Source organism: Girardinichthys multiradiatus, chromosome 14 (genome assembly GCF_021462225.1).
Source record: "Girardinichthys multiradiatus isolate DD_20200921_A chromosome 14, DD_fGirMul_XY1, whole genome shotgun sequence".
Classification (NCBI taxonomy): Eukaryota; Metazoa; Chordata; class Actinopteri; order Cyprinodontiformes; family Goodeidae; genus Girardinichthys; species Girardinichthys multiradiatus.
Window position 1 is genome coordinate 4936446 of NC_061807.1, and position 21371 is coordinate 4957816.

The window sequence follows — 21371 nt, forward strand, 5'->3', positions numbered from 1 at the left end:
TTCTGTTTTTCTCCATTTTTCCCTTTCTTTTCACCTTGTGTTTTGCCTTTAATATTATATTTTCAGCAAAAACTTGTTAATATTCTCGTTCCCCTGTCCGTTCCGAGAAAAACGGTCCAAGAATGACGTCGATAGCCCTTACGGTTTCCGAGTTATGGGCGGTAGTACGGGAGCATGCGCCTCCATGTTAAAAGCCCAGGCCAGGGGGAGACAATAGTGAGGTGCTGCATTAGAAATGCTGCAGGTGTCAAGTTACACTGACGCTCTTTGCTGATTGGCTGATTCATTCCTCACTGTTCTATTTATAGCTCTGTGTATCTCCTACTGTTTATGTCTGTTTATGATTCTGTCTATGTTTCTGCCTCTATTCTCTCCGTGTCTCACACTCGGACACACACACACGCTCACACACACCCACACACACATTCATGGATTACCATCTTTGTGAGGACTTTTCATTGACTTCCATTCATTTTCATTCGTTTCTATTGCCTAAACCTGACCCGACCCCCTAACCCTTTGACCATCTTAATAGGAGGCAACTACTGGCGGCCATTTTGTGTTGCGTACTTAAACAGCATGTACTGCTGTTCTAACAGCTGGACAACAGTTATTAAATTTAAAAGGCAATTTCATAGACTTTTGTATATAGGCTGTTGGCGCATCAGAACCTGGAACAAATCTCCATCAGAACCAGACCCAAACTCCATCAGAATCAGATGGAAACTATCAGAACCTGGTACAAATCCTCATCAGAACCATGTACAAAACTCCATCTGAAATAGGTCCAAATTCTATAAGAGCCAAGGAGAAACATTCATCACAACCAGGTCCAAACTCCATCTGAACCAGGTCAAAGTCTATCAGAACCAGGTCAAACCTATCAGAACCAGGAAGAAAACTTCACCGGAGCCAGGTCCAAATCTCCTTCAGAATCCAGAGGTCCCTTCTATCAGAACCAGGTCCAACATTCCTCAGAACCAGACCCAAACTCAATCAGAACCAGGAGGAATTCTTCATCAGAACCAGTTAGGAACCCTCCATCAGAACCAGACCCAAACTCCAGCAGAACCAGTTAGGAACCCTCCATCAGAACCAGACCCAAACTTCAGCAGAACCAGGAAAAAATCTCCATCAGAACCGGACACAAACTCCATCAGAACCAGTTAGGACCCCTCCATCAGAACCAGATCCAATCTCCATCAGAACCAGTTAGGAACCCGCCATCAGAACCGGACACAAACTCCATCAGAACCAGTTAGGAACCCTCCATCAGAACCAGACCCAAACTCCATCAGAACCAGGTGGAATTCTGTATCAGGACCAATTAGTCACCCACTCTCAGAACCAGGTCCAAACTCAATCAGAACCAGGAGGAACCTTCTATCAGAACCAGGTCCAAACTCCTTCAGAACCTGGAATAAATCTCCACAAGAACTGGACCCAAACTCCATCAGAAACAGTTAGGGACCCTCCATCAGAACCAAGTCCAAACTCAATAAGAACCAGGAGGAAACCTCTATCAGAACCAGATCCAATCTCCATCAGAACCAGTTAGGAACCCTCCATCAGAACCGGACACAAACTCCATCAGAACCAGTTAGGAACCCTCCATTAGAACCAGACCCAAACTCCATCAGAACCAGGTGGAATTCTGTATCAGGACCAATTAGTCACCCACTATCAGAACCAGGTCCAAACTCAATCAGAACCAGGAGGAACCTTCTATCAGAACCAGGTCCAAACTCCTTCAGAACCTGGAATAAATCTCCACAAGAACTGGACCCAAACTCCATCAGAACCAGTTAGGGACCCTCCATCAGAACCAAGTCCAAACTCAATCAGAACCAGGAGGAAACCTCTATCAGAACCAGATCCAATCTCCATCAGAACCAGTTAGGAACCCTCCATCAGAACCAGACCCAAACTCCAGCAGAACCAGGAACAAATCTCCATCAGAACCAGATCCAATCTCCACCAGAACCAGTTAGGAACCCTCCATAAGAACCGGACACAAACTCCATCAGAACCAGGAGGAATTCTGTTTCAGGACCAGTTAGTCACCCACTATCAGAACCAGGTCCAAACTCAATCAGAGCCAGGAGGAACCTTCTATCAGAACCAGTTCCAAACTCCTTCAGAACCTGGCAAAAAGCTCCATCAGTACAAGGAAAGAAAAACTCCATCAGAACCAGATCCAATCTCCATCAGAACCAGTTAGGAACCCTCCATCAGAACCAGACCCAAACTCTATCAGAACCAGGAGGAATTCTGTATCAGGACCAGTTAGTCACCCACTATCAGAACCAGGTCCAAACTCAATCAGAACCAGGAGGAACCTTCTATCAGAACCAGGTCCAAACTCCTTCAGAACCTGGAATAAATCTCCACAAGAACTGGACCCAAACTCCATCAGAAACAGTTAGGGACCCTCCATCAGAACCAAGTCCAAACTCAATAAGAACCAGGAGGAAACCTCTATCAGAACCAGATCCAATCTCCATCAGAACCAATTAGGAACCCTCCATCAGAACCGGACACAAACTCCATCAGAACCAGTTAGGAACCCTCCATTAGAACCAGACCCAAACTCCATCAGAACCAGGAGGAATTCTGTATCAGGACCAGTTAGTCACCCACTATCAGAACCAGGTCCAAACTCAATCAGAACCAGGAGGAACCTTCTATCAGAACCAGGTTCAAACTCCTTCAGAACCTGGCAAAAAGCTCCATCAGTACATGGAAAGAAAAACTCCATCAGAACCAGATCCAAACTCCATCAAAACCAGAAGCAATTCTCCATCAGGACCAGTTAGTCACCCACTATCAGAACCAGGTCCAAACTCATTCAGAACCAGATAGAAACCTCTATCAGAACCATTTCCAAGAAGCATCAGAACCTGGAATAAATCTCCACCAGAACTGGACCCAAACTCCATCAGAACCAGTTAGGGACCCTCCACCAGAACCAAGTCTAAACTCAATCAGAACCAGGAGGAAACTTCTATCAGAACCAGATCCAAACTCCTTCAGAACCTGGCAAAAAGCTCCATCAGTACAAGGAAAGAAAAACTCCATCAGAACCAGGTACAAACATGTATCACAACCAGGTACAAACCTGTATCAGAACCAGGTCCAGACTCTATCAAAGCCAAGGATAAGCATACATTATAACCAGGTACAGACTTCCACCAGAACCAAATACAGATCTCCATCAGAGCCAGATCCAAACTCTATCAGAACCAGGAAGAAACCTCTATAAGAACCAGGTCAAAACTCCATCAGAACCTGGCAAAAAGCTACATCAGAACCAGAAAAAAAATGTTTAAGAACTTTCTAAAAATATTCATCAGAATCAGGAAAAAACCTCCATCAGAACCAGGTACAAACGTATATCAGATCCAGGTCCATACTCTATCAGAACCAGGAAGAAACAGCCATCAGAACCAGGTCCCAACTCCACCAGAACCTGACAAAAAACTCCATAAGAACCTTGAACAATTCTATACCTGAACCATGTACAAGCATCCATCAGAACAAGACCCAAACTCCATCAGAACCAGGAATAAATCTCCATCAAAACCAGATCCAAACTCCATCAGAACCAGGAGGAATTCTCCATCAGGACCAGTTAGGCACCCATTATCAGAACCAGGTCCAAACTCAATCAGAACCAGAAAGAATATGCTAACGTTAGGATTGTAGCTTCTTTTTCTCCTCTCTTAGCTAAAGAACACATTTGCCTTTTTAGGCAATTTCCTGTTTGTTTTTGTGTTTCTTGTTGTTAGTTCATTTTTCTGAAATTTATCCTATTTTATATATATTTTAGCACTGACTTCAACTTCTTAGGCTATATTTTTGCTTCAGTCTATGCTTTTTCAGCTCATCTATGGGCAGCTCTTTCCTGCTTTTTTAAAGTTTTTGTCAGTTCTTGCATTTCAACAACTCTTTCAACAAGTAGTTTTGAGGTAACTTTAAATTGTTAAACTGTTTTATAGCTAATAGTCTTCCTGCTTAAACAGATCAGATGACAGTTTTTCTTTGCTGTTTCTGCTATTTCTACTAATTTATCAGATTTCAGCAGATTTTTTGCAGTCAATTTCAGCTTGTTTCTGCCAGCTTTCAGCTAAAAAATTCAGCTTACAGCATTCACACTGCATTTTCGCAGGAAATGCAAATTTTTCTAGTTATTCTTCTAGTTGCTCTCCGCTTTTTCAATTCGCTACTTCTTCTGCATACTTTGTGCTATTTTTACCATTCAAGTTTTAAAATTTTCTGCTCATTAAGGACATTCCAGCTATATCTCTTGGTATTTATACCTTTTATACTTTTTAAAATATTCAGCTTTTTATGAATTTTTTGCTCCCATAGGAATGAATGGGAAACCACAAATATTCTGCTAAAACTTCACTGTTTTTGCCATTTAACTACTTCTGCATACTTTCAGCTAGAAACACCATTCAACTTTTAAAATACTTTCACAGCCTTCTGCTATTACTGTTTAATTCAACTTTTTGATATCTTTTACAGTTTTTCTACAATTTGGTTTCAAACTTTTTAAACATTTTTTTAGATTTTCAGTTTTATAATGTAATCCTATGACGGAATGTTCGTGTCGCTAGAGTGTATGCTCTAGGTTTTTGAATAACCTGAAAAAGAACGAACAAACTCTCCTGACTCACTCAATTTTCAATCTACCTATACAAATTATACATCAAAACGTAGGATTCTCTTTCGCGATTAAGAAAATGTCACCCTCATTGATGTGGGACACATAGTTTTCCGGCAACACGCCCCGAAGCAACACAAAGTCAACACACCCTCTATAGGAAATCTATAGGGATTTCAGAAAAAATCAGAGCAAAAAATCCTTAAAGTCACATGTTTTCGAATTGCCGCCTCTCGTAAACCGTTCGAGGTAGAGACATGAGCCTTGTGCAGATTTATCTTCAGTCCTTGCTGGCACTCACAGTGAAGGAATTATTTTGATAACTCTTATCGTTTTGTCATAAAAAAGGTTTGTTTAGGAGTACCAAATCTGTCCTTCCCAAAATCGCTTAAAATTGAAAAATTTCAAAATTATCCATATTTCTACACTGTCATATCTCCTACATGGATTCATGTAGACACACACAAATCTCCAGGATTTTTCACCGATCCCTGCTGATACCTACGGTCCAAAAATTTTTTGGATACCTTTTATCGTTTTTGCGTGAAGTAGGTTTGTTTGAGAGAGAAAAATTCACCTTCACCCAGTTTGAAAATTGTCAAAATTATACACTTTTTCACAGGGTCACATCTCCCAGACAGATTTTTGTAGAAACTTGAGAAGCTCCATGATTGTTCAGCAAGGCCTGCTGATTCATACGATGTATGAATCAAATCGATAGCCCTTATAGTTTCCGAGTTATTAGACGTTGTTTGAGATCATGTTCAGGCATTTTTCTGTTTTTCTCCATTTTTCCCTTTCTTTTCACCATGTGTTTTGCCTTTAATATTATATTTTCAGCAAAAACTTGTTAATATTCTCGTTCCCCTGTCCGTTCCGAGAAAAACGGTCCAAGAATGACGTCGATAGCCCTTACGGTTTCCGAGTTATGGGCGGTAGTACGGGAGCATGCGCCTCCATGTTAAAAGCCCAGGCCAGGGGGAGACAATAGTGAGGTGCTGCATTAGAAATGCTGCAGGTGTCAAGTTACACTGACGCTCTTTGCTGATTGGCTGATTCATTCCTCACTGTTCTATTTATAGCTCTGTGTATCTCCTACTGTTTATGTCTGTTTATGATTCTGTCTATGTTTCTGCCTCTATTCTCTCCGTGTCTCACACTCGGACACACACACACGCTCACACACACCCACACACACATTCATGGATTACCATCTTTGTGAGGACTTTTCATTGACTTCCATTCATTTTCATTCGTTTCTATTGCCTAAACCTGACCCGACCCCCTAACCCTTTGACCATCTTAATAGGAGGCAACTACTGGCGGCCATTTTGTGTTGCGTACTTAAACAGCATGTACTGCTGTTCTAACAGCTGGACAACAGTTATTAAATTTAAAAGGCAATTTCATAGACTTTTGTATATAGGCTGTTGGCGCATCAGAACCTGGAACAAATCTCCATCAGAACCAGACCCAAACTCCATCAGAATCAGATGGAAACTATCAGAACCTGGTACAAATCCTCATCAGAACCATGTACAAAACTCCATCTGAAATAGGTCCAAATTCTATAAGAGCCAAGGAGAAACATTCATCACAACCAGGTCCAAACTCCATCTGAACCAGGTCAAAGTCTATCAGAACCAGGTCAAACCTATCAGAACCAGGAAGAAAACTTCACCGGAGCCAGGTCCAAATCTCCTTCAGAATCCAGAGGTCCCTTCTATCAGAACCAGGTCCAACATTCCTCAGAACCAGACCCAAACTCAATCAGAACCAGGAGGAATTCTTCATCAGAACCAGTTAGGAACCCTCCATCAGAACCAGACCCAAACTCCAGCAGAACCAGTTAGGAACCCTCCATCAGAACCAGACCCAAACTTCAGCAGAACCAGGAAAAAATCTCCATCAGAACCGGACACAAACTCCATCAGAACCAGTTAGGACCCCTCCATCAGAACCAGATCCAATCTCCATCAGAACCAGTTAGGAACCCGCCATCAGAACCGGACACAAACTCCATCAGAACCAGTTAGGAACCCTCCATCAGAACCAGACCCAAACTCCATCAGAACCAGGTGGAATTCTGTATCAGGACCAATTAGTCACCCACTCTCAGAACCAGGTCCAAACTCAATCAGAACCAGGAGGAACCTTCTATCAGAACCAGGTCCAAACTCCTTCAGAACCTGGAATAAATCTCCACAAGAACTGGACCCAAACTCCATCAGAAACAGTTAGGGACCCTCCATCAGAACCAAGTCCAAACTCAATAAGAACCAGGAGGAAACCTCTATCAGAACCAGATCCAATCTCCATCAGAACCAGTTAGGAACCCTCCATCAGAACCGGACACAAACTCCATCAGAACCAGTTAGGAACCCTCCATTAGAACCAGACCCAAACTCCATCAGAACCAGGTGGAATTCTGTATCAGGACCAATTAGTCACCCACTATCAGAACCAGGTCCAAACTCAATCAGAACCAGGAGGAACCTTCTATCAGAACCAGGTCCAAACTCCTTCAGAACCTGGAATAAATCTCCACAAGAACTGGACCCAAACTCCATCAGAACCAGTTAGGGACCCTCCATCAGAACCAAGTCCAAACTCAATCAGAACCAGGAGGAAACCTCTATCAGAACCAGATCCAATCTCCATCAGAACCAGTTAGGAACCCTCCATCAGAACCAGACCCAAACTCAATCAGAACCAGGAACAAATCTCCATCAGAACCAGATCCAATCTCCACCAGAACCAGTTAGGAACCCTCCATAAGAACCGGACACAAACTCCATCAGAACCAGGAGGAATTCTGTTTCAGGACCAGTTAGTCACCCACTATCAGAACCAGGTCCAAACTCAATCAGAACCAGGAGGAACCTTCTATCAGAACCAGGTCCAAACTCCTTCAGAACCTGGCAAAAAGCTCCATCAGTACAAGGAAAGAAAAACTCCATCAGAACCAGATCCAATCTCCATCAGAACCAGTTAGGAACCCTCCATCAGAACCAGACCCAAACTCCATCAGAACCAGGAGGAATTCTGTATCAGGACCAGTTAGTCACCCACTATCAGAACCAGGTCCAAACTCAATCAGAACCAGGAGGAACCTTCTATCAGAACCAGGTCCAAACTCCTTCAGAACCTGGAATAAATCTCCACAAGAACTGGACCCAAACTCCATCAGAACCAGTTAGGGACCCTCCATCAGAACCAAGTCCAAACTCAATAAGAACCAGGAGGAAACCTCCATCAGAACCAGATCCAATCTCCATCAGAACTAGTTAGGAACCCTCCATCAGAACCGGACACAAACTCCATCAGAACCAGTTACGAACCCTCCATTAGAACCAGACCAAAACTCCATCAGAACCAGGAGGAATTCTGTATCAGGACCAGTTAGTCAACCACTATCAGAACCAGGTCCAAACTCAATCAGAACCAGGAGGAACCTTCTATCAGAACCAGGTCCAAACTCCTTCAGAACCTGGCAAAAAGCTCCATCAGTACATGGAAAGAAAAACTCCATCAGAACCAGATCCAAACTCCATCAAAACCAGAAGCAATTCTCCATCAGGACCAGTTAGTCACCCACTATCAGAACCAGGTCCAAACTCATTCAGAACCAGAAAGAAACCTCTATCAGAACCAGTTCCAAGAAGCATCAGAACCTGGAATAAATCTCCACCAGAACTGGACCCAAACTCCATCAGAACCAGTTAGGGACCCTCCACCAGAACCAAGTCTAAACTCAATCAGAACCAGGAGGAAACTTCTATCAGAACCAGATCCAAACTCCTTCAGAACCTGGCAAAAAGCTCCATCAGTACAAGGAAAGAAAAACTCCATCAGAACCAGGTACAAACATGTATCACAACCAGGTACAAACCTGTATCAGAACCAGGTCCAGACTCTATCAAAGCCAAGGATAAGCATACATTATAACCAGGTACAGACTTCCACCAGAACCAAATACAGATCTCCATCAGAGCCAGATCCAAACTCTATCAGAACCAGGAAGAAACCTCTATAAGAACCAGGTCAAAACTCCATCAGAACCTGGCAAAAAGCTACATCAGAACCAGAAAAAAAATGTTTAAGAACTTTCTAAAAATATTCATCAGAATCAGGAAAAAACCTCCATCAGAACCAGGTACAAACGTATATCAGATCCAGGTCCATACTCTATCAGAACCAGGAAGAAACAGCCATCAGAACCAGGTCCCAACTCCACCAGAACCTGACAAAAAACTCCATAAGAACCTTGAACAATTCTATACCTGAACCATGTACAAGCATCCATCAGAACAAGACCCAAACTCCATCAGAACCAGGAATAAATCTCCATCAAAACCAGATCCAAACTCCATCAGAACCAGGAGGAATTCTCCATCAGGACCAGTTAGGCACCCATTATCAGAACCAGGTCCAAACTCAATCAGAACCAGAAAGAATATGCTAACGTTAGGATTGTAGCTTCTTTTTCTCCTCTCTTAGCTAAAGAACACATTTGCCTTTTTAGGCAATTTCCTGTTTGTTTTTGTGTTTCTTGTTGTTAGTTCATTTTTCTGAAATTTATCCTATTTTATATATATTTTAGCACTGACTTCAACTTCTTAGGCTATATTTTTGCTTCAGTCTATGCTTTTTCAGCTCATCTATGGGCAGCTCTTTCCTGCTTTTTTAAAGTTTTTGTCAGTTCTTGCATTTCAACAACTCTTTCAACAAGTAGTTTTGAGGTAACTTTAAATTGTTAAACTGTTTTATAGCTAATAGTCTTCCTGCTTAAACAGATCAGATGACAGTTTTTCTTTGCTGTTTCTGCTATTTCTACTAATTTATCAGATTTCAGCAGATTTTTTGCAGTCAATTTCAGCTTGTTTCTGCCAGCTTTCAGCTAAAAAATTCAGCTTACAGCATTCACACTGCATTTTCGCAGGAAATGCAAATTTTTCTAGTTATTCTTCTAGTTGCTCTCCGCTTTTTCAATTCGCTACTTCTTCTGCATACTTTGTGCTATTTTTACCATTCAAGTTTTAAAATTTTCTGCTCATTAAGGACATTCCAGCTATATCTCTTGGTATTTATACCCTTTATACTTTTTAAAATATTCAGCTTTTTATGAATTTTTTGCTCCCATAGGAATGAATGGGAAACCACAAATATTCTGCTAAAACTTCACTGTTTTTGCCATTTAACTACTTCTGCATACTTTCAGCTAGAAACACCATTCAACTTTTAAAATACTTTCACAGCCTTCTGCTATTACTGTTTAATTCAACTTTTTGATATCTTTTACAGTTTTTCTACAATTTGGTTTCAAACTTTTTAAACATTTTTTCAGATTTTCAGTTTTATAATGTAATCCTATGACGGAATGTTCGTGTCGCTAGAGTGTATGCTCTAGGTTTTTGAATAACCTGAAAAAGAACGAACCAACTCTCCTCACTCACTCAATTTTCAATCTACCTATACAAATTATACATCAAAACGTAGGATTCTCTTTCGCGATTAAGAAAATGTCACCCTCATTGATGTGGGACACATAGTTTTCCGGCAACACGCCCCGAAGCAACACAAAGTCAACACACCCTCTATAGGAAATCTATAGGGATTTCAGAAAAAATCAGAGCAAAAAATCCTTAAAGTCACATGTTTTCGAATTGCCGCCTCTCGTAAACCGTTCGAGGTAGAGACATGAGCCTTGTGCAGATTTATCTTCAGTCCTTGCTGGCACTCACAGTGAAGGAATTATTTTGATAACTTTTATCGTTTTGTCATAAAAAAGGTTTGTTTAGGAGTACCAAATCTGTCCTTCCCAAAATCGCTTAAAATTGAAAAATTTCAAAATTATCCATATTTCTACACTGTCATATCTCCTACATGGATTCATGTAGACACACACAAATCTCCAGGATTTTTCACCGATCCCTGCTGATACCTACGGTCCAAAAATTTTTTGGATACCTTTTATCGTTTTTGCGTGAAGTAGGTTTGTTTGAGAGTGAAAAATTAACCTTCACCCGGGTGAAAAATGGTCAAAATGATCCACTTTTTCACAAGGTCACACCTCTCAGACAGATTTTTATAGAAACTTGAGAAGGTCAGGTGCATACCTATCAGCTGAGACATACAGTTTTTGATAGATGTTCATCCAAAACCACTTAAAAAAACTGAAAAAGCTAGTTTACATTTCATACAATCAATAGTTCCTCATAAAATTCAGAATAAAAAGAAGATATTACTTACAAGATGCCGAACCTTAGTACCTGTTTGCATTTTGGTCCAAAACAACCTCAGATCATGACATTGACTGACTCTGAACATTGGTTCTGATTCTGTCCAGGATGTCTCTAAGGTTCAACCATCTTGTAGCTGGAGTTCCTGGGTGTTGGCATGTTTTAACGGTGACACCCTGGTCAGTGACGAGTACTCAGCATAAACAAGTCATGAATACCAGTTTAATATCAGCTTTGTGTTGATGGGGAACTTGTTATAAAGCATGGTGTGAATCATATACATACCAGGACATAGATACACGGTATTCAACATTGGGTTTAAGGAAGTTCAGTTAAAACATAAAGATACAAACAAGAGAATCTCCCTCAGGCTCAGAAGAGCAAATTATGTGACCCACAGTTTGTTGTTCAGTAGCATTTCAGTCCCACCCTGAACTGCTTGAACCTCAGAATGGTATTTAAATAATAGCTCCATGACAGTCCAGATGAACCTGTTTTGTAAACTCAGACACCTGCTGAGCTGATCACATCTACAGAATTAAACAATGTTTGATTACAGCTTGAAGGAGAGCTCAGTGAGCTTTGGACAGATGCTAACTAACATTCAGGACAACTAAAACAGAGAAATTATAGATATTTCTTTGTTCTGCACCAATCACAGCTTTACTTCTGTTCATTAATGTCATCATCAACATCATCCACTGGCAGCCAAACAAGACTACCTGTAATCTGGAATTTATAGTCAGATTATCTGTTTTTAGTGATAAATGTTGTGACTCATCATTTCAGGCCAGATGCTCAGAGATCCGGCCGTGGAGGTTGGAAGAACAGAAAGGTTCTAGATTTAGATTTCACTCATTTCATTTGAATAATTTTTAGTTCATAGAAATGTTGGTAAATCATTGGAGCCTCTCCCAGTCGTTAGGTGGAAAAGTTCAACATCTAAATTCTTGTTTGGAGCATTTAGGGTTCTGTTGGTTTCCGAACCAACCCACAGAAACACAGGTACCAGACATGCAGAACAAAGGGATCTTCAGTGTAAACTCACTATTATTTGATATTGTATCTTAATATTTACACATTGGAAAACATACACATTAATGTCCATTTGCTTGCATTTGTTATTTATTCTATTTTTGATGTTAATGTTAAATAGTTCTGCTCAACTAAATCCATCCAAGCCCTCCAAGACCGTCTCTGGTTTACTCACATTCCTCTGCAGATGCTTTTGCCAACAGCAGATATTTTACAAACATACCTTTGAACTTAGGACGTTTTCAGCCTGGGGCATGTACCTGTGACATACCGAACCTGTCCCAGGTGTCCTTTCTTCCAATCAGGAGGCTTGACCATCAACTCCTCCTCTTCTCTGAGGAGAGGATAAAATGAGGGACACGGTCAGAGCGAACAAACAGATCAGAGTCCACCAGACTGATACTTCAACTTCAGTCATCAGAGAGCCTCCTGGACAGCAGCCTTCATCCTCCTCATCCTCCTGCAGAGGGTAAGACCAGCTGATCATTCTTCTTCTGCTCTCCTGTATTGTTGCTGTTCATTCTCAGGATCAGTTAATGACTTTGACTCCAACACAATAAGAGACGTTGGGATTTTATGACACATTTCTACATATTTCTGTGTCTGTGAGCTCTTTAATGTTTTCATCCTGTTCCTTTAAGAGTTCATCTGCTTGAGAGAAATTAAACTCTGCCTCATAGGAATTCATAAACACTTGAAATAATAAAAATATTCAGGTTTAAACTATAAACTCTGCAAAAATGACTGATTTGTTTTTGCTGGGATGTTCTGATCCACTTGTCTGTCTTCCAGCTCTCTGTCAGCTGATTGGTCACCTCCAACATGCTCCGCCTCCTCCTTCTCCTCTCTGCTGCCATAGCCCTGTCAGGTGAGCTCCTTCAGTAGATAACCTGAGCTTCAGCTGAGTCTGTAGACCAGCAGGATGTGATGATGCAGGAACGGAGCTTTCAGTGTCAGACAGGAGGAGGTTTTGCTGCCATCTTTGTATCTAAACAGACCCTCTGATGCTGTCCTGGAACCAGAGGACAGCTGCTGTTTTATTCCTCAACACGTGCAGATTGTCTTGTTGCTGACACACTCTAGTTCACACCTCTCATGTGTCTCCATGTTCTCAGGTGCTGATATACAGGTGATGACAACTAACTCAGAACTCGACATCAGCTCGTATCCCTTCACATATTTTGGACAGAAGTATGAACGAGTCTATGTGAGTAGATGAGGCCGGATGAATCTCTTCTTCTCTGTCTGTTGTCTTCATTATTGCTGAGTCAGCATGTTTGTTAGAGCTGCTGTTTGCAGTCTGAAGACACATCAGCGGCTAATAAGACTGAGACTACCTGCAGTCTACAGTCTGAGGTTCATCGTGCAGCAGAAACCCTCAGATCACTGGTTCATGCTGGACTCCAGACTGTCAGAGTCACTTTATCACATCAAGACTGAAGGAAACATTTAAACTTGTTTATCTGTATTTAGACAAACTAAAGGTTTTAAAACAACCAAGTTAAGAAATAAATAGCAGACTGACATCACTTCAGGTCTGATTCTTGTGTTTAAATGTTGGTTTCCTCTGCAGCTCCAGAGCTCTGAGTCAAACTTCTGCAGCTCTGCCAACATCAGCGAAGGAGTCTGTTGGTCTGCTTTTATTTTGAAGCAAACAGTGAACTAGGATTTAGTTTAACAGAAGCAAACAACAGGCGAACGAAGGATTTCTGCTCACCTGTGACTTTAAGAAGATTAAGACCTGGCAGCAAGATTCAAATAGAAACTGATGTGTGGAGAAGAATTTTAAATCATAACTTATTTGTTCATTTAATAGAAATATTTGACTTTCAGACACATTTTTCTCCAGTCGCTCTCAGACTTCCTGCTCTGTTAGATCTTTGTAGGACAGTTTTTCGTTGACTTGTCGTGTTTCTGTGTTTTTCAGGTGAACTTCACCAGTGAGAACGTTGTGATCTGTTTCAACGGCTATTATGACCCTCAGAACAAAGGAGACTGTTTGGTGCGACCTGGAGCAGTTCGGGTTGAATTTTACATTTTTGACAGAGATCTGTATAATGAAAAGCTTTTCAGACAGGACCTGCCATCCATTTCCAACTCTCTGGAATGTGACATGGAGTTTTTCACTTCCTCAGTGAGTTCAGTTCAGTGTGGAGCAACATCTTAAATTTAAAGAAATGCATAAGTGTCTCAGAAGTGTTTACCTTAAATCTTTATTCATTATTTATGTTTCATCATTAATATGTAATTTCACATAAAGAAATAAAGAGTTAACCATGCTGACTGTGTTGTTTTCACAGGTGATTTCTTGGGTAGCAAACTTCGGGTCACAAGCAGCTTTACTTGTAGTATTTGGTAGTGAGGGTACAGCGGTGAGTCAGCCTGTTTTCTGTAAATATAAAATCAGTCACAGCTGATAATGCATCACATTTTGTAAAACCATAAAGTGTTACTGAAAAAGTTTCTCCAACTGATTTTTGTGTTGATCAGGACCTTTTTATGAAAAACAGTTTCCATCATATTCTGTCCTTGTTCCGTCTCTGTGGTTCTAACTGCTCGTTGGTTTGTAGCTCACAGATGTTCTGGTGGATGGTAACAAGGTCAACACGGTGAATGTTACAAACGCGACAGATATCTTAACATTTTCTGGATCTGCAGACCTGAGCGGTTGCAGACATTCAGGTTGGTGAGCCTCTGAATCCAAACATGAACTTTTTAAATCTGTGAAACTGTCAAATAAAAAAATTCTGTTTCTATTCAGAGAAACTAAATAATTCAGAAATCTGTGAGATTTTCAGCTCTGGATCTTCCTTCATTTCTCAGGGGTTCTGCTCAGGCCTGGTGAGGTGAGTTCTGATCCTGAAACCTGTTTCAGTCTCAACTGTTCTCAGACTGCAGTCCTCCAGACCTCCACCTGTGGGCCTCTGGAGCGTTGTCAAGGCAACGGCATGTAAATATGTTCACTTTAAATTTGAAATAGAGCAGTTGTCAAAATGAGACAGAGAAATAAATTTTAAAACTTTATTAATAAACGATTGTTTTACTGGAGCTGTTATTTTTAATATAGAGCTTTTATTGTGAAGGAACAGAAGGAAGTGTTACAAAAAACCTTTATTTTGACGGACCAACAGGACATTTTACAGAAAGCTTTTATTGTGAAGCAGCAGCAGGAAGTGAGCCCAGATCAGATGCAGCAGTGATGGAGCACAGAGATCAGTAAACATTAGGCTGATATCAGTCAGATGGTTTACAGCTGAGTTCTTCACATCAACCAGACATCAGTAACATACTGACTACTTCCTGCTGCCACACCAGGTTCACATCATGAAGCTGCTGGCTGTGTGGTCAGTGGGGCTTCCTCTAGCGCCACCATCAGGTCCACAGTTTAGGTTTTCAGTCAGGAACCTGGAACAGTAGAGCGCCCCCTGGTGGCTGTGGACCTCAGCAGCAGCTTATGATGTTTGTTTCTGTCTCCATCAGCTGCAGCTTGGACACCATCTGCACTGTGACGGGTCCCGCTGTCATCAACTTCCACGGCCAGCAGAACTCTGTGAAGGATCGGTGTTCGTACTCTCTGCTGAGGATCCCATCAATCCCAGACTTCCAGGTTCTGGCCAACTTCCAGGAGCGGCACCGTAAAGATGTGAGCTTTCTGGACAGCGTGACGCTGCGACTGAACGGGTCGGGCATTCACATTTACCTGAAACAAGGAGGCAGAGTTCTGGTGAGTCGCCTGCAAACACAGTCCATGAGATCCAGCAGGGCCGTAATCAGGATTCTGAGATATTGGGGGGTTCAGCCCAGAAATCTTTGGATTTTATGAAACAGCTGCATCTTGTTGTGCTGTTATAATAAATACAATCAATCAGATACATTTAATTGAAATAAAATGGTAAAACTAATTGTTCACAACAGCAATAAAACATTAGCAATGAATTTATGTTTAGACTCTGAGGTTTAAATCACATTATTTTAAATTTCTCGATAAAAATTCAAATTTTTCCTTTTTCTGTCTCAGAGTTTCTGCTCCTTCTGGTTTCTTATCTCCTAAACCCAAACGAACAGAAACAGTTTTAGGTTTTAATCTGGTCTGAGTATCTGGTTTGGTCCTAAATACACTTTATAACTGAAATTGTTTTCTATGTGTTTCTTTAGCTGAAAACAAGAAATTTAAGATAAAATGTTTGTTAAACTGCTTGAGTTTGTTCAGCTTTGGACCCGGTGTACAGCTGCAAGTCAGTAAATCAGAATATTATGAAAAAGTGAATATTTTTCAATCATTCTGTTCTTCTAACAGCTTTTAGATGAACCTGGATGACATGATCTTGGGTTTTCCTGTTTTTAAATTAATATTTTCTGTTAGATAGTTTAAGATTAATTTATTTAAGGTTTTTACTACAACAAAAACATATTTTTCTTGAGTTTTTAAAGCTTTCTTTATTGTACAGAACCACTTCAGAACCACTGAGTCACAGGGTAACTGTAGTTTGAATCTAATCTCTTCACCGCTGCACCAGCAGGGGGCGACACCTTCTCACCAGCAGCTCCTTTTCTGAGATGGATCAACTGCCTCTGAGTTCTAACAGTCCACTCTGTCTCTCTGTGACCCAGCTGGACGACTCGGCGCTGACCCTCAACAGCTCGGTTCAGACGGTTCATGGTGTGAAGCTCTCTAAGGACCAAACTGGAGTCACTGCTAAGGTGTCGCTGTCCAACTTCAAGGCTTCTGTCTTCTTTGATGGCTCCACCGCACAGATCCACCTGGAAGGTAGAGAACATCGGATGAGTTTGGGTCATGATGAATGTAAACTCTGCTGTCCTTCATCAGCTGCTGTGTTCATCCAGTTTGAACGTTGACCCTGATTTGTCTCTCATTGTGTCCTGAACCTGTCCAGGACCTGCAGGACAGTCTCTGCAGGGTCTGTGTGGAAACTCCAGCAGGTCTCTGAGTACAGAGAGGGTCTCTGAGGACAGCTCCACCAGGTAAGACCTCCTCACTGACAGCTGCTGCTGGATGAATGGACTACAGGTCTACTCAGGAACCAGTCCTGACCTTGTTGTGTGTCGCCCCCTAGCTGTGAGATGCAGTACATGGACAGTAATGACACGATGATCAACTGCACCAAGATGACTGAACGGTGAGCAGAATGATCCAGAAACATCTGAGTCTTTCACTCTGATCTCTGTGGGAAACTACATTACCTCACATGTTTAATGACTTCAGCTCTAAGAGATAAATCAATTTATGGATCATTTATCATCTCCATGTTGTTTCTTTCTGCATGTGGAGCAGCTGTAACCTCCTGAAGGAGGCGCCCTTCTCCTCCTGTGACATCGACCCAGAGCCCTACATCAGCGCCTGCATAGACACCTTGTGCAGCTACTCTGATCTGGACCACCTCAGGTGTCAGTTCCTGGAGGCCTACGCCAGAGCCTGCAGCCTGAAGAGCAACACCACACTGGAGGACTGGAGGTCCAAGGCTGATTGCTGTAAGATCTGCTCCTTCATCAGTTCTAAAGAAATCTGCTGCTGGTTTTCAGAATAATATATCAGTGTTGCTCTGCAGCGCCCCCTGGGGCCTTCTGCCAGGACAGGACCTGCAGCGATCATGAGTTCTGTGGAGAGAAGACTGCTGGTGGAGAAACTCGCTGCTTCTGTCGGGCCATTTTTGCCTCCAAGTACAGAAAGATCAACTCTTTGGGTACGACAGCTGTGACAACATGAGAGCAGGTCTGAATGGTTGGAGGAAACCTTCTAACTGTGATTTTCCTCACCAACACTGTAACCTTCAGGTGATCCACCGGTCTGCAGTGAGAACTCTGCTTCTCTCAGTCTGGTCGGGTGTCTCCTGGAGGACAAAGGCATCGACTACTCTGTCTTACAGCTCAAAGAACCGACCTGCAGAGGTCAGATTGACAAGCAGACCCACATGGTGACTTTCAGCTTCAACAGCGCCAACCTCTGTGGGACGGAAATCACGGTGGGTTCTGTTGTGGAATTTTCTTCTCAAAGTAGGAGAGAAATTAACTCATTAAAAGAGCAAAACAGGACTTTCTCTTTATAAGTTCTATTAAAAGGCATTCAGCGTTTGAAGACCCTGTCACTGAGGTTAGTCAGTGAAGCAGAGCCCCGATCAACATTTACACACAGTATTTAAAGAGTATGTGGTGTTACCTAAACTTCAAAGAGTCTGTGTTTTATGATCCTAGACCCTCCTCGGATCAGAGGTAACAAAGTTATCTGAAAAGACTATCTGCTCTTCCTGAGACATCACCCTAAAGCATGGGTTTTAACCATTAAATGTCTGATACTGGCTTTTACAGCTTCCTCCTCTAACACAGATGTTTCTGAGGAGAGAGGTAACCTAAAGGTCATACACTTTGGAACACCTTAGAGCACTTAATACAAGGATTTACATTACAACTCCTTTCTTCTGATTACAAGATAATCACAACTAAAGGACAATTCTTCAAAACCATCACCCCTCTCAGCTAACAGATAATCCAGGCAAAGGAGCCTAGTAGCCACCAAATGTTAATAAATTAAGGAGAATAAGCATCATGACGCATATTTGACTGTCTCTCTGTTGCAGACGTCACCAATCCATCATCCAGAGAAAGGTTATGTGCAAATGTGTAGAGGTCTTCCCTGTATGTTTCCTATGTGTCTCTCACTGTGGTGTGTGTGCAGTGAGGCAAATGACCTTATGATTTCTAACTTTCAGGCAATGCGATGGCCTTAAGTAGATTCTGAAATAACGTTGCACTGCCCAAGGGATTATTGTGCCCTTGTAAAAACAGTGTTCTTCAACCACATCTTCAATCACTCGCCAGTGATCAGCTTACAGTTCTTTGTCTTGTGGTGGTCCGCTGTCCTCACACCTTTCAGCCGTGGATGATCCAGTTGGAAGATGACTTGTGTCGTGGAAGCCAGATGAAGCTGGAGGAGCTAGAGCTTTCCTGCAGCTTTCCTGCAGCTTTTCTGCAGCTTTCCTGGGTGACTAGTAGGATCTGATATGGGTCATTCCAGCCCTGGACTTCCTGTGTTTTCTCCTAGATTCTTTGAGCAGAATCCAGTCGCCAGGAATAAAGGACTGGAGGGTGGAAGTGGCTGTTTCTGGTAATGCAGCCTTCACCGTCTGTGAAACTTGAGAAAACACAGTGGACAGATTTTGACAGTAAAACAACATCCTATCTTCACACAAAGATGTGGAAGAAAATTATCTTGGCAATATCCCCATGTCCAAATTAGGAGACCTGCCACACAGCACTTCAAAAGGACTGAGATTTACCTGTGTCCTTTGTCTCAATCTCATATAAGTGAGAACAATAAGTAGAGCCTTCACAACACTTGGCTAATTTTCAATTCAAAGTCCCATTCTCAAACCTAAGTGCTTAACTACATGAACTTCATCAAAACATCCAACAAAATCCAAAGAATTGATCTTCTGACTTCACCTGATATACTAGCAATGACCATCAGCTAAATATTCTGAATATCAAAAGGGTGACATGATGTTTGTGGAAGGCCTGATTACAGGTCAATATTTCATAGTTTCAGAATACCCACAAATAATTTCAAAAATGGTCTAATCTGTGGAGATGTAAAATTTCACAAAAGAATCAACAGCATAATTTCAGAGAGGTTTTCATAATGTGGTCTTAGGGAGCTATGCACCATTTATATAAACAAAGTACAACGTCTCTCTCGCATTGTCACTAAGTCCTCACTGGAGGTCTGAGCTACCCTTTTTCCCATGAGTGCTAAAACTTTTGGAACCCCATGTTACTTTATTCTGACATTCCCCTCTCCTGGCGCAGGGTCCAACCCATGCGACAATCCAGCAAAAAGTCTGAATAAAAATGTTCTAGTAACCAAGATCACATAACCTAGAACCAAAGAAATGAATTCTGACATAACCATGTGTCTCTATGAATTTAACGAAAGCAACATAAAGAAAATCCAGATGTTTTTAACTGCAATTCAGTTCCAACAAAACACAAACTTTAGTTATTCAGTTCATCAATGTCTCACTTAGAAATTAGTCACACATCATCCTGATTTGTCTTGTATAAAGAGGAGTATTAGATTAATGGACATCTAATGTAATTCAGATGCATAAACCCTACAAATTCGAATCTAATAAATAATTCCCAACAAGTATAAAGTCATGACTCTGATTCTTTATCAAAAATATATTCCTTACTTTTACATATCTTGAACTGTCAGCTAGTTTAATGGCACCAGGGAAACTTTCAATCTAATAAATCACCAATGATTCTGCATGCAAAACTAATTCTTCAAACTAGTTTAAACTATTTCATTAACCTTTTAATAGTAAAACACATAAATCTAAAAGTCATCCTACATCCAAAAAAAACATGTTTTTAAGGCAACAATCATTACAAGCATTTTGATTCTATTGTCTCTTAAACAGTGTTAAAACTCAGGAAGGGAGGTGCTGAGCGTTACCATGACAACAAAGGCATGAACCAACCTGGTAGGTGGGCGGAGTCAGGCAGAACTAACCTCTGATTGACAGCATATGGGCGGAACCACAGTTTCTTCATTCAAACCCATCTTAGTGAACCTTAAACTACAAAACTGTTAACATTCACCCACCTCAGAAACAAGCTGCTTCTTAACTCTCCTGAAAACTCAAAGTTTTAATCAATCTGGGATTTAGAAACATTATTCTAAACATGGATTATTGTTTCATGCAACATATAATCAAACATTCAGTCCAACAAAACAAAGACAAAACATCAAAGACAGACAAATGAACAAATTTGAAGCTTCAAGAATTCAAAGAAATTTTTAACAATCTCTTTTCAGAATATGTTTTCTCAACCATATCTTTTAATGCTGTAATTGATCAATTTTGTTATGACAATCTTCAGGATCCTTTTTAAAAATGAGTGCACATAATCCAAAGAGATCTCAAAGTATTTAGAAGCACAGCAACAGTTTTCTCTTAAATGAATCCAAATTCACTGATGCTGAAACCTTTTGCCAATTCTTTGTACTGTAACTCTGTAATAATAATAACTACAATCCTGAGAGTTATTGTTATAATTCTCTTTTTGTTTGACTCAATTTGATCGCAGCTGCATTCAAGAATTTCTCTGCTCAGGTTAAATGCAAATGAGTATTTTAAGTCGGCGTTGACATTTTTATGGTATACCCAAACAAAACAAAAACTGCAGTGTTTAACTTAATCAGAAATTAAAATAAGAAACTTGACTCCAAACTAGACTTTTTTCCACATAGTGTTTCAAAGGGAGGACACACATAATTTTCCTTAATTTGGCTATTTAAATTTTAAGAGTTGGGGAGAAAATTATTACTAGAACCCCTCTTTTACAATCCAATTGCTGATAAATATTCCAATATTTTATGATTTAGTAATATGAAATTACTCTGT

General features: G+C 41.0%; 1 protein-coding gene across 2 annotated transcripts in view; it reads left to right on the forward strand.

The window, feature by feature from the left end:
• Positions 1-21371, forward strand: part of LOC124881298 (alpha-tectorin-like) — a 64761-nt gene that overhangs the window by 25338 nt on the left and 18052 nt on the right. The window contains exons 3-16 of one of the 2 annotated variants that reach the window (XM_047386843.1): positions 12252-12415; positions 12739-12814; positions 13062-13153; positions 13874-14080; positions 14247-14318; positions 14517-14628; positions 14770-14896; positions 15427-15670; positions 16558-16714; positions 16842-16929; positions 17022-17084; positions 17240-17436; positions 17514-17648; positions 17740-17927. In XM_047386843.1, coding sequence (XP_047242799.1) covers positions 12769-12814; positions 13062-13153; positions 13874-14080; positions 14247-14318; positions 14517-14628; positions 14770-14896; positions 15427-15670; positions 16558-16714; positions 16842-16929; positions 17022-17084; positions 17240-17436; positions 17514-17648; positions 17740-17927 — 1728 coding nt within the window. In that variant the 5' untranslated portion in view covers positions 12252-12415; positions 12739-12768. Of the gene's footprint in view, positions 1-10448; positions 12416-12738; positions 12815-13061; positions 13154-13873; positions 14081-14246; positions 14319-14516; positions 14629-14769; positions 14897-15426; positions 15671-16557; positions 16715-16841; positions 16930-17021; positions 17085-17239; positions 17437-17513; positions 17649-17739; positions 17928-21371 lie in introns of those variants that run through there. The other variant, XM_047386844.1, reaches the window with a different exon arrangement.